At 46.8% G+C, this 12,400-nt stretch overlaps 1 protein-coding gene across 2 annotated transcripts in view; it reads right to left on the bottom strand.

The window, feature by feature from the left end:
• The window catches only part of LOC111233496 (ATP-binding cassette sub-family A member 1-like), a 41,021-nt gene that overhangs the window by 25,942 nt on the left and 2,679 nt on the right, over positions 1 to 12,400 (bottom strand). For both annotated transcript variants that reach the window (XM_022761321.1, XM_022761322.1), the window contains exons 2-5: positions 8,971 to 9,064; positions 5,206 to 5,347; positions 4,022 to 4,140; positions 21 to 142 (exon numbers count right to left, since the gene is read on the bottom strand). In XM_022761321.1, coding sequence (XP_022617042.1) covers positions 21 to 142; positions 4,022 to 4,140; positions 5,206 to 5,347; positions 8,971 to 9,064 — 477 coding nt within the window. The remainder of the gene's footprint in view (positions 1 to 20; positions 143 to 4,021; positions 4,141 to 5,205; positions 5,348 to 8,970; positions 9,065 to 12,400) is intronic.

Below are 12,400 nucleotides of genomic sequence, written 5' to 3'. Positions count from 1 at the left end.
CATGTGCGGCTCCTCCTCACCTTCTCCAGGTCGACGTTGGCCTCTCTGATCTGCTGGACGCCATGTTCGGGGAAGGAGGCGTTCCTCCGCAGGAACTCAGACAAAGTCTCATTGTCTCTCAGGAAATGTCTCAACTTGAAGCCTGTGGGACAAAGACACAGTCAGAGACCCGAGTCCTAACAGAAACCTGATCCCCCTCAGTCCTCCTCCTCCTCCGGCAGGTCACTAAGTGTTACCAGGTGTTACTGCAGTGACTCTTTACAAGCAGCAGCCAGTGATGATCACGACTCTTTGCCCTGGGTGTTGCCTCTCAGGCAACACCCAGGGCAAAGAGACTACTTGAACTTATATCAGCAGCCTGCGAAGACCTGAGGACGACCTGACAGGACGACCTGTGAGGACGACCTGAGTACGACCTGTTAGGACGACCTGTGAGGACGACCTGAGGATGACCTGTTAGGACGACCTGTGAGGACGACCTGTGAGGACGACCTGTGAGGACGACCTGTGAGGACGACCTGAGGACGACCTGTTAGGACGACCTGTTAGGACGACCTGTGAGGACGACCTGAGGACGACCTGTGAGGACGACCTGTGAGGACGACCTGAGGACGACCTGAGGACGACCTGAGGACGACCTGCAGTCACTGCTCAGGGCAGTAAAGTTTCTACATTCCTCAGTCAAACTAGAACAACAGGCTGGCAGGCGTTTTCCTCCATCATCCAGTGAAGTTACAGGACGGTCACCGTCTACTTCCTGCTTCCACAGGTGAGCAACGACCACAGGTGATAGTCTGTTTCGTCCAGGTGACAACGTCACACCTGACGCCTCTGGCACAGCTTCTGATAATGGTCAACATCACTAGAACTGTTTCCTGTTGTGACTTCATGTGTACTCCTTTTGTTTGTGTGTTGATTGTTTGTGTGACCATGAACCACAACAACAGTTCCTCCAGTGTCTTCTCGGCCTGCCAGGTCTGATTTCACCATATAAGGCATGTTGGGGGCGTGTGTATGTAAATGAGCAAGTGAGGCGTGTTTACTCTCTCTCGACATGTCATCACACGTCCTGAGGACAAAGTTTCCACTGACAGAAAAGCCTGCAGCAGACCTGATATTTACATTTTCTGTAGACAAAGCAGCACCCCCCCCCGTTCTTCTGTACAGGTAAAGCCTCAACATGCCCCCCCCCTCCCCCTCTGTTCTTGTGTACTGGTAAAGCCTCAGCATGGCCCCCCGTTCTTCTTCTGTACACGTCTGAACTCGCAGCTCTGAAGACAAACTCACGTGTTTCAATTCAACACGTTTAAACCAGGAAACACATTCACACTGTGACCTCAGCTGATTAAAGGACAGGTCCATTGGTCCGGTCCGGTCTGACCTGATCTGGTCCGGTCTAGTCTGATGAGTACAAACTGTCTCCACCAAAGATCCTCAGAAACATGAGGGACACAGGAAGGACACTGTCTCGATGTGAGTGTTTCTGGATTAAAGTGATAAAACTTCATCAAGATGAAAAATGATCTTTCAGTTACTGAGGTGTTTCATGTCACCACACAGGAGTTGGAGCAGAGCACTCTGAGGACAGGCCGGGGGTACGGAGGCCTTGCAGGGACAAACTGTGGGCTAACTATGTTAGTGACGGGTCAGAGGACAGGTGCAGCTGTCTGACATCAGGAGCTCCGACTGATGTGATTGGTCAAATGAGGACCAGTGTCCAGCAGAGAGAGACGTCAGCTTCAATCACAGAGGACTGATTCAACTTTACTGAGCTACACAGACACAGACTGATCCAGGTCCAGGTCCAGGTCCAGGTCCAGGTCCAGATCCTGATCCAGGCCCTGATCCAAGTCCAAGTCGAGGTCCTGATCCAGGTCCAGGTCCAAGTACAAGTCCAGGTCCTGATCCAGGTCCAGGTCTGTCACATGTCTGAGGGCTGTGGTCTCTGAACGTGTCACTTCCTGTCAGACCATCAGTGTTTTCACTAACTGACCTGCAGCTAGAACCAGAATAGGAACCTTCAGAACCTTCATGTGACTCGCCCACTGTCTGACTGACAGCTGACACAGGAAGTGACCTCATCATGCAACTTTCATCCTGATTGATAAATGATTGATTAATGATTGAGACAGATCACTGAATCATTCAGCTGCATGAGGATCTGCTCCTGAGGAACCTGGTTTTCGTCCTGAAGTGAACTGGTCTGGGTTCAGGTCTGGTTTCAGACCTCCTCCTGTGTTTGTTCAGCTGCAGAGCGACATGTTTGAACTCGGTGACGCTCAACGTGACGCCGCTGAGCCGAGCAGAAAACTCCACATGACAGGATGGTGTGGAGAGAGAGACGACACGCTGACCCTCACCTGCAGGGGTGGGGCCAGAGGGTGGCACCGCCCCCAAAAAAGACACCGACTCAGAAACACCACAGAGACTCAAAACCACCTCACAGACTCTGACGATCAGAAACTCATTAGTTATCATCTTTCAAAAATCCTGATCAGACCAGATCCAAGTTTTCTCTGAGTCACTCCTCTCACAGCTCGGGGGCTGCTCTGCAAGCTGACCAGGTGGGATCACCTGAGATCACCTGAGAAGCCTGTAAAGGGTAAACCTGCCATGGCTCGCCTCCCCGCCCCCGCTCACTGTGATCAGAGGTGATGTGAGGGGATAAAGAGCCGGCAGGTCAGAGCAGGTACAGAAAAGAAACGCCCCCCACGGCGAGATAAAACTGCAAATTAACACACAAAGAGAAAAATTCTTTTTGTTTAATGAGCCTGAAAAATCCAGCACAGAGGAGGGACTACGAAACTAAAAACTAAAACTAAAAACTGTTCAGCTCAAGACCTCTGCAGAGACACGGTCCAAAACCAGGTCATGGACTAACTTCTAACAGCTGATCCAGGTCAGGTTTGAGACTGAACCTGGTCCAGTTCTAAATGTTGTTATTATTGTTTCTTAATAAAGTGATGTCAATTAATGTGGATCAATAGAGAAGTGATCGTCTATAAATGACTGAAAACAGATGAAAGAAGCAGGAAACAGCAGCATTCATAGATTAGATATCAACCTGTGATTGATTATTGATTGAACAAGTGACCAATTACTAATTACTACTTATCAACTAAAAATATCAGTTTATCAATCTGATTCCACATCAGTGTTTTCAGCTGAGAGGACGTCTCTGCTCTGACTGAACCGACTGTTTCATTCAGTTTCCGTCTGTGTTTTGTTTCTGTTTCAGTCTGTTTCCATTTCCATCTGTTTCTGTGTCCGTCTGTTTTTTGTTTCCATTTCTGTCTGTTTTTTGTTTCCGTTTCCGTCTGTTTCCATTTCAGTCTGTTTCTGTTTCACTCGGTTTCCATCTGCTTTTTGTTTCCGTCTGTTTCTGTTTGTTTCCGTTTCCGTCTGCTTCTGTTTCCGTCTGTTTTTGTTTCACTCCGTTTCTGTTTCCATCTGCTTTTTGTTTCCATTTCCGTCTGTTTCCGTTTCCGTCCGTTTCGGTTTCGGTCTGTTTTTTTTTCCTCTTTTTTTTGTTTCTATTTCAGTCTGTTTCCGTTTCCGTCTCTTTCTGTTTCCGTCTGTTTTTTGTTTCTGTTTCAGTCTGTTTCTGTTTCCGTCTGTTTTTTGTTTCCGTTTCCGTCCGTTTCTGTTTCCGTCTCTTTCTGTTTCCGTCTGTTTTTTGTTTCTGTTTCAGTCTGTTTCTGTTTCAGTCTGTTTCTGTTTCCGTCTGTTTTTTGTTTCTGTTTCAGTCTGTTTCTGTTTCAGTCTGTTTCGGTTTCAGTCTGTTTTTTGTTTCTATTTCAGTCTGTTTCCGTTTCCGTCTCTTTCTGTTTCCGTCTGTTTTTTGTTTCTGTTTCAGTCTGTTTCGGTTTCAGTCTGTTTTTTGTTTCTATTTCAGTCTGTTTCCGTTTCCGTCTCTTTCTGTTTCCGTCTGTTTTTTGTTTCTGTTTCAGTCTGTTTCTGTTTCCGTCTGTTTTTTGTTTCTGTTTCCGTCTGTTTCCGTCTGTTAACGGCTGTTTCCTACCTGACTGACTGCTCTGCAGCGCCTGCAGCGCCTGAGCCAGCTCCTTGAACCCGTCCAGGTTCTTGTCATTCTGACTGTACAGGAGAATCTTCTTGGCGTCTGAAAACAGACGAGAGATTCTGCAACACACAGAAAGTTTCCGTTAAACATCAAAGAGTCTGAAACACAGTCACATTTAAATAAACTCCACCTCCTTCAGAGGGCGTGAGGTGTATCACTTACACTGCTAACTGCTGGGGGCAAAACTGTTAACAGGTTGTGTGAAGTGTGAGAGCTGAAAGCAGCTGAAGTGTGAACTGGGCAAACAGCAGTTGAAATCAGTGGAAGTGTAGTTGTTGAGAAGCTGAAGTATCAAGATATAAAGGAAGTGGAAATGTCAGTTGAACTGACCAAAATAAAAGCTGTTACAATTTCAGCAGGAAGTTAAGGTGGAAGAAGAAGTTGAAGCATGTGAACTGAAAGGGTTTGAAGTGACAGCTGAAGTGTGAGCAGTAGATGAGTCAGTATCAGTTAAAGTGTGATCACTGAAAACATGAAATTAAATTTCAGGATTAAACCCTGTAGGAAACTTAAGTGTCAGTTTTATGTGAACACTGAAAGTAGTTGAACTGTCAGCTGATTGGTGAGAGGGGAAAGCAGTTGAGATGTGATTTGACAAGTGAGTTGAACTGTCTTGAAATGAACTAAAGGCAGTTGAAGTGTGGGTTGAAGTAAAAAAAAAAAGTGGTGTCATTTCAAGTGAAATCTGGAGGCGTTAAACTAAACTCTCACTTAGAATTTAATCACAGACGGAAATCGAGGTGTCAGTTTGTGAACAGTGAAAGCAGTTGAAGTGTCAGTAGATGTCTAAGTCATAAAAAATGCTGAGATGAAATCTGATGAGTCAGCAATGAAAGCAGCCGAACTGTCTCAGGAGTTAAGAGATGAAAGCAGTTGAAGTGTGATCCTTTAAATTCTACTTTGAGATGTAAGCTGTGTCGGTGTCAGCTTCTATGTGAACAGTGAAGGTAGTTGAACTGTCAGTTGAATGTGAAGATAACTGAAGTGTCATTTCATTCGCCCTACAAAGTTTTTCAGGTGAGTAACAGGTAAAAGTTCAATTTTGATTTCATCAAAAAACTAAACCGCTTTCTAAACAAATAATTTTTCAGAATAAGAGCCTCATTAAATTAAGTCTGTCTCACATGGAGTCGTTGAAGTTGCCGACGACGCCCGGAGACTCGCCCGGAGTCGGGTTCCTGAAGCAGGGGTTGTTGGCGTTACAGAGGATTCCCTGAATCCAGGGCAGCGTGCCGGCCGACGGCATCGCCTTGTTGGGAAAATGACCTGTAGACAGAAACAGGAAGTGACACAGTGTGAAAATCTGTTACCAAACTAAAAGTATCAACATGATAGAAGCGCCTGAACGCTTCATCACTTTCATAAACTGTTCATAAACTACAAGTCCCATCAGGGTTTGACTGTTCCTCTGCAGCTACTACTCATGGGAGATGTAGTTGTAACTGAATGTGATGTATGTCTGTGGTGGTGGACATGTGATCCGGTTTGTGGACTACACGTGTGTGTGTGTGTGTGTGTGTGTGTGTGTGTGTGTGTGTGTGTGTGTCTTTATCTGCTGTTGGAACATACTGTCCACACCTTCACCTGAATCACTGCAGGCAGATAACCTGTGATTGGTTTATTATCACCTGCAGAGGAGCATCAGCTGCTGCAGGACTGAGGGTGGGGGCATTTCTTCGACCTTTAACCCACCACCAGCCCCCGCCCCCCAGCAGCAGCTCCATGATGACGCTGCTATCAGAGAATTTGAGACTGCCAACAGGTTCTGTCTCACCACAGATAAGATAAGAGGCAGCACATCCACCGTGTTCAGGTCTGTGACTCTGAGTCTGTCCCAGATCCAGATCCAGATCCAGATCCAGATCCAGATCCCAACCACATGACCATAACTCATGTAATCACCTGATCAATAACTATTTTAATAATCAATCAATCACTGAGGTCTCCTTCTCTATAGTCTCATGTTGACTGAGTCTCTCTGGGGGAACTGCTTGTTTCAGGACTCTGACCCCCCTCCAGTCTCTCATTCTTCTTCACAGACCAAACGATTTGTTGATCATTCATTGATAATCAACAGATGAATCAGTTACAACTCAGATAAACGTCTCATCATGTTTCTTTCGCGGTCTCACCACAGCTGTTTATTTTAGTTCTTCAGCTGTCAGCTGATCCTCCACTGATGGACCACTGAGTCCAGAACCGGGCGGACTAAAAACTAAAAGGTCACGAGACGCTTCTGATGAGTCCTGATCCACAACACAGGACCTGACCCAGAGTCCTGACCCCTGGATGAGGAATAACTCTGGATCGTCCAGGTTTTCTCTTCATGTTGGATTCAGAAACACGAGTGACAGAGTTCAACAGATAAACAGATAAACAGTTTAACAGATGTCACAACAGATCTGGGATCAGCTGACAGCAGACGAGTGTCTCCACAGGAAAGAAAAGATTTAAGCTGAAAGCGAGTGACAACGAGAGGAGAAATGAACGACAGATGAACATGTGGACGGACTTCAGTGGACGAATGAGCTGCAGTTTTATTTCATGTGGAAAACTCTGAGCCAGATGTCAACAGCTGGATCTGAGTCTTTCCAAAATAAAAGAGTGGACGCTGTGGTGTGAAAGTTGGAGTTAATCTCCAGCTCCTCTGTGATCCACAGGAAGTCTCTCCAAGTCCTCTCAGGCCTGAACAGACCAGTTTCAACATGTCTGAGCTCACATGCTGCGTGAATCACAGACATTCCTCTGACAGAGAACTGAGAGCGTCAGGTCCTCAGCTTCTGCTTTCAGAGGGAAACAGGAAGACGAGACGCTTCCTGCTCACGCTGTAATACAGCGTCTCTGGATGTTTCCTCTGAGGGAACACTGAGCTTTCATCTGACAACGTCCATCAGAACAGAGACAGGTTCAACGCTTTAACACAAGATCATCAGCATTTAATAATGAGGCTGATCTAAATCCTCATCATCCTCATCATCATCCTCCTTTGACAAATGAACACAGATCTTCTTCAGTCTGGCCTCAGACCTGGACCTGGTCTCAGCACTGCTCCACCTCCTGGACTAGAACCTAGACTGTGGTTCTACCTGTCCGCTGTCAGGACACAGGGTTCACTGAAACCAGTCTGTCTGTGTGATGACCCGTTACGGGCTCAGCAGGGTGAAGTGATGAAGTGTTGCTGCTCCTCACTGCTTCATTCACACATGACAGGATGAAGCTAAGGTGACACGTGACACTTGGTCACTCACCTGGTACCTGACTCCTCCAGGTACCAGGTGAGCATCACTTCCTTTGAACTCTGCACAGATCAATGAATGAAGACTGATGATCTGAGGTTCAACAGCTGGTTCACTTCTTCTTCTGCTGTTTAATAGACTGATCTGAGATCATGTTCATCACAGTCAGCTGAGAGGGAGGATACACAGGTGAGTTCACACCTGAGTGTCAAGTTCACAGTGAGACAGTGTTTGCGACCAACAGTTGGGCTGACGCTGTGACACATTCAGTGACTCATTCATCAGAACAACAGATTAAACTGTTAAACAGCTCAGAACTGTGACCAGTGATGATGACCACACATCTGTGATCATCTGTGATCAGCTGTGATCAGCTGTGATCACTGATCATCTGTGATCATCTGTGATCATCTGTGATCATCTGTGATCAGCTGTGATCATCTGTGATCAGATGTAATCATCATGAATCAGCTGATGATTTTGTCTTATTATATGTGACATCTTTGTATCAAATCATGAATCATTATCAATAAACGACCAAAAACAGTTATTGATCTGTTGATTGATTGATTGACTGATTGCTGCAGTTTTAACTCTTTCAGTCAGTTTCCTCTGCTCTATGAATCCAGTCACAGTATTGACGGCTGCGGTGAGCGAGGCCCAGCTGACTTCCTGCCGCAGGTCGGTGCTGATTTGTGCTGACGGAGAGAAGAAGCAGGACGGAGGATTAACCCCTTCAGCTCCAGGCTCTTATGTAATCCTTTATCAGTCTGAGCACTGACCTTCAGCAGGTTTGATAATGGCATTACAGCCGTGATAACGAGCCATAAACTGATGGACCATCACCAGGACTAAACAGGCTGCATTCAGCATGGAGACTTTTAATTTGAAATCCAACACTTCCTCTGCACTTCCTCCTCCAGGCCAATTATCAATCAATAACCTCAGATTATCAGGGATCAATGGAGCGTTCAGTGTCAAACTGACAGCTGATATGAGACGTTCTTAAAGGTGCAAGGGTCTGAAGCTGCTGATAAAGAGCAGCAGCTGATTACTGCACAAATACTCCCAGCATGCACCTAGCTGATCCTGCAGCAGGACGCAGCTGAGTCTTCCGGACTGGTGTGGTTCTTGTCCTGGTCTCAAAGACACATAGGTCCAGTTCACTTCCTGCTCTTTTCAGAATAAAGTACAGTATGAGGTCGGAAGTAAGTGGACACACTGACATAAGGTCAGCGCTGAAATAAACACCTCATCAACATCAGTCACCTTAACCAGCAGTTAACCAACTGTCTCAAACACTCACTACAGGACCTAATGTGGATGAATCCGCCTGTGAAAATAGTCCCTAACAAATTGTGTTTACAAGTTGTATTTCCTGCTGACCCTCCAGAGAGCAGCTAAATCTGAAATCATGAACATATCAGTGAAGAGTCTTTATAGATGTGTGAACAGTAGAGCAGGTCTGTGTCTGTGCACAGCTGCAACAATTAGCTAATTAATCCATCAGTCCACTGACAGAAGTATGAAAGCAGCAAATATCTGATGATTCAATGATCAATGGATCAATACAATGGTTTAATATAATACGATATAGATGTGAGTGTAGAAGTAGTAACACTCTGTGGTTAAATGAAGTTTTTTTGAACTCACACTCATGCTGTTCATATGGAGGGTAGTTCAGCCGCACGGCGATGAGGATGAAGAAGATGAAGAGCGGCCAGACGATCTCCACCAGGAGCTGAAGCTGAGAGAGAGAGAGTGAGAGAGTGAGAGAGAGTGACGGGTTGAAAGAGAGAGAGATAGATGGTGGTCCAGAGATGAGAGAGAGGAGTGGAGGGTGAGAAGAAATGAGGAGTGAGGGTGAGAGAGTAGTTGAGAGTGAGAGAGTGAGCAGAGAGTAGTGATGAGGAAGAGAGAGAGCATGTGAGGTGTGAAGAGAGAGATGAAGAGTGAGGGTGATGAGAGAGAGTGAGAGTGAGAGGTGGAGAAGAGTGAGGGTGAGAGAGAGTAGATGAGAGTTAGGGTGAAGAATGAGAGATGGATGGAGTTTGAGGGTGATATGAGAAGAGAAGACTGTGACGAGAGTGATGATAGTGAGTGAAGAGAGTGAGAGAGCCAAGGCAGGAGAGTGATAGAGATGAGATGATGATCAAGAGAGGTGAGTGAGGGTGAGAGAGAGATGAGAGGAGAGAGTTTTAGAGGTGAGAGAGATGAGAGAGAGAAGGAGTGAGGAGAGCGAGAGGTTGATGAGAATGTGATGAATGAGAGAGTGAGAGGGATGAGAGCGACGAGGACGAGAGTGGAAAGTGGAGTGAGAGCGATCGAGAGATGTGAGATGTAGAGAGAGGCGATTTGAGAGTGTAGAGATTGAGTGAGAGCGATGAATGAGAGCCGACTAGATGAGAGTGAGAGATGTGAGAGCAGAGAGAGAGAGAGAGTGAAAGCGACGGAGGAGAGGAGATGTGAGGAGAGAAGGAGAGGGAGAGAGTGAGAGAGTGATGAGAGTAGAGTGAGAGGACTGAGAGAGAGAGAGAGTGATGTGAGAAATGTGAGTTGAGAGCGACTGACGAGACGTGAGGGTTGATGAGAGAGCGAGTGGAGTGATGAGTAGTGAGTGTGATGAGCGAGTGAGAAGAGCGAGAGAGAGAGTGAGAGAGAGTGAGAGAGAGAGTGAGAGCGAGAGAGAGCAAGAGAGAGAGTGAGTGAGAGCGAGAGAGTGAGAGAGAGTGAGAGAGTGAGAGAGACAGTGAGAGAGTGAGAGAGAGTGAGGGTGAGAGAGAGAGTGAGAGTGAGAGAGAGAGAGTGAGTGAGAGCGAGAGAGTGAGTGAGAGAGTGAGAGAGAGTGAGGGTGAGAGGGAGATGAGAAAGAGAGAGAGCGAGAGAGCGAGAGTGAGAGAGAGATGAGAGAGTGAGTGAGAGCGAGAGAGAGCGAGAGAGAGAGCGAGTGAGAGCGAGAGAGAGAGGGAGAGGGAGAGAGTGAGAGAGAGTGAGAGAGAGAGTGAGAGAGAGAGTGAGAGAGAGTGAGAGAGAGTGAGAGAGAGAGTGAGAGCGAGAGAGAGTGAGAGCGAGAGAGAGAGTGAGTGAGAGCGAGAGAGTGAGAGCGAGTGAGAGAGAGTGAGAGCGAGAGAGTGACAGAGAGAGTGAGAGCGAGAGAGCGAGTGAGAGAGTGAGAGTGAGAAAGCGAGTGAGAGCGAGAGAGAGAGAGGGAGAGAGAGTGAGAGTGAGAGAGTGAGTGAGAGCGAGAGAGAGCGAGAGAGAGAGTGAGTGAGAGCGAGAGAGTGAGAGCGAGTGAGAGAGAGTGAGAGCGAGAGAGTGACAGAGAGTGAGAGCGAGAGCGAGAGAGAGAGCGAGAGAGCGAGTGAGAGTGAGAGAGAAAGAGTGAGAGAGAGTGAGAGTGAGTGAGAGTGAGTGAGAGAGTGAGTGAGAGCGAGAGAGAGCGAGAGAGAGTGAGTGAGAGCGAGAGAGTGAGAGAGAGTGAGAGTGAGAGAGAGAGCGAGAGAGTGACAGAGAGAGTGAGAGCGAGAGAAAGAGTGAGAGAGCGAAAGAGAGTGAGAGAGCAAGAGAGAGTGAGAGAGAGAGAGAGAGCGAGAGAGAGCGAGAGAGAGAGAGTGAGAGAGAGTGAGAGCGAGAGTGAGTGAGAGAAAGAGTGACAGTGAGAGAGAGAGTGAGAGCGAGAGAGTGACAGAGAGAGTGAGAGTGAGAGAAAGAGTGAGAGAGCGAAAGAGAGTGAGAGAGCAAGAGAGAGTGAGAGAGAGAGTGAGAGCGAGTGAGAGCGAGAGAGAGCGAAAGAGAGTGAGAGCGAGAGAGAGAGTGAGAGCGAGAGTGAGTGAGAGAGAGTGAGACCGAGAGAGTGAGTGAGAGAGAGTGAGAGCGAGAGAGAGAGAGTGAGAGCGAGAGAGAGAGAGAGAGAGAGAGAGAGTGAGAGCGAGAGAGAGTGAGAGCGAGAGAGTGAGAGCGAGAGAGAGTGAGAGAGAGAGAGAGAGTGAGAGAGAGTGAGAGCGAGAGAGAGAGAGTGAGAGTGAGAGCGAGAGAGAGTGAGAGAGTGAGAGCGAGAGAGTGAGAGCGAGAGAGTGAGAGCGAGAGAGAGTGAGAGTGAATGAGAGAGAGAGAGTGAGAGAGAGTGAGAGCGAGTGAGAGAGAGAGTGAGAGCGAGAGAGAGTGAGAGCGAGAGAGAGCGAGAGTGAATGATAGAGAGTGAGAGAGAGTGAGAGAGAGCGAGAGTGAATGAGAGAGAGCGAGAGAGAGTGAGAGAGAGAGTGAGAGCGAGTGAGAGCGAGAGAGAGTGAGAGAGAGAGCGAGAGAGTGAGAGAGAGTGATTGAGAGAGAGAGTGAGAGAGAGAGAGTGAGTGAGAGAGAGAGAGAGACAGGAAACCATTAACATACACTAACACTGTGTGAGTTAAAAGCATCCTGAGTGTGTGTGTGTGTGTGTGTGTGTGTGTGTGGCAGGAAGCATCTTCTTGTCTTTATTATTAGAAGTCATTCATAATTAATGAATCGTCGATCGATCAACCAGAGACCACACCAGGATCACTGAGACACTTCAGTGCTGCAGGTGGACTTGAGACAGGAGACCTGGTCTGTCCTCTCATGGTGTCAGTCCTCAGTTCTCTGTAAAACATCATCTGACCAACGATTCATTTTCTGTTGATTAACTTATAGTAATAATAGTAATAATAACTAACCCTAATTACACCACTAGTGTTTTAATGATGTTTTTCTCATCAGCTGCTGTAAAACTATTTGAACTAATAATCAAAGTTGATTATTCTCATCTGATCAGGTTTAAATAATCACAGATATTCCCTCTTACTGATCTCAGTGTTGTTTCTCTTTGTACCTGTGATGATGTCACACGTCTCTTATCAGGTGCTGCCTGATACCTTTGATCTCCGATCAGTTCTACTTTTAAACTCTGATAAAGTCACGATCTCCTTTACAGGGTCTTTTTAAAACTGTTAGTTTTAATGATGAGACCTCATTAACTTAAAGCAGGTTTGTACGTGAGACAGATCATGTAAGAACAGGTGATCAGGTCCTGAGCCGCAGGTCTCTACAGGACTGTTGACCCCTCCCTGTA

The sequence above is a fragment of the Seriola dumerili genome, unplaced genomic scaffold, assembly GCF_002260705.1.
Source record: "Seriola dumerili isolate Sdu_G_001 unplaced genomic scaffold, Sdu_1.0 BDQW01000398.1, whole genome shotgun sequence".
Taxonomy (NCBI): domain Eukaryota; kingdom Metazoa; phylum Chordata; class Actinopteri; order Carangiformes; family Carangidae; genus Seriola; species Seriola dumerili.
This window is presented reverse-complemented; position numbering and strand designations above follow the sequence as displayed.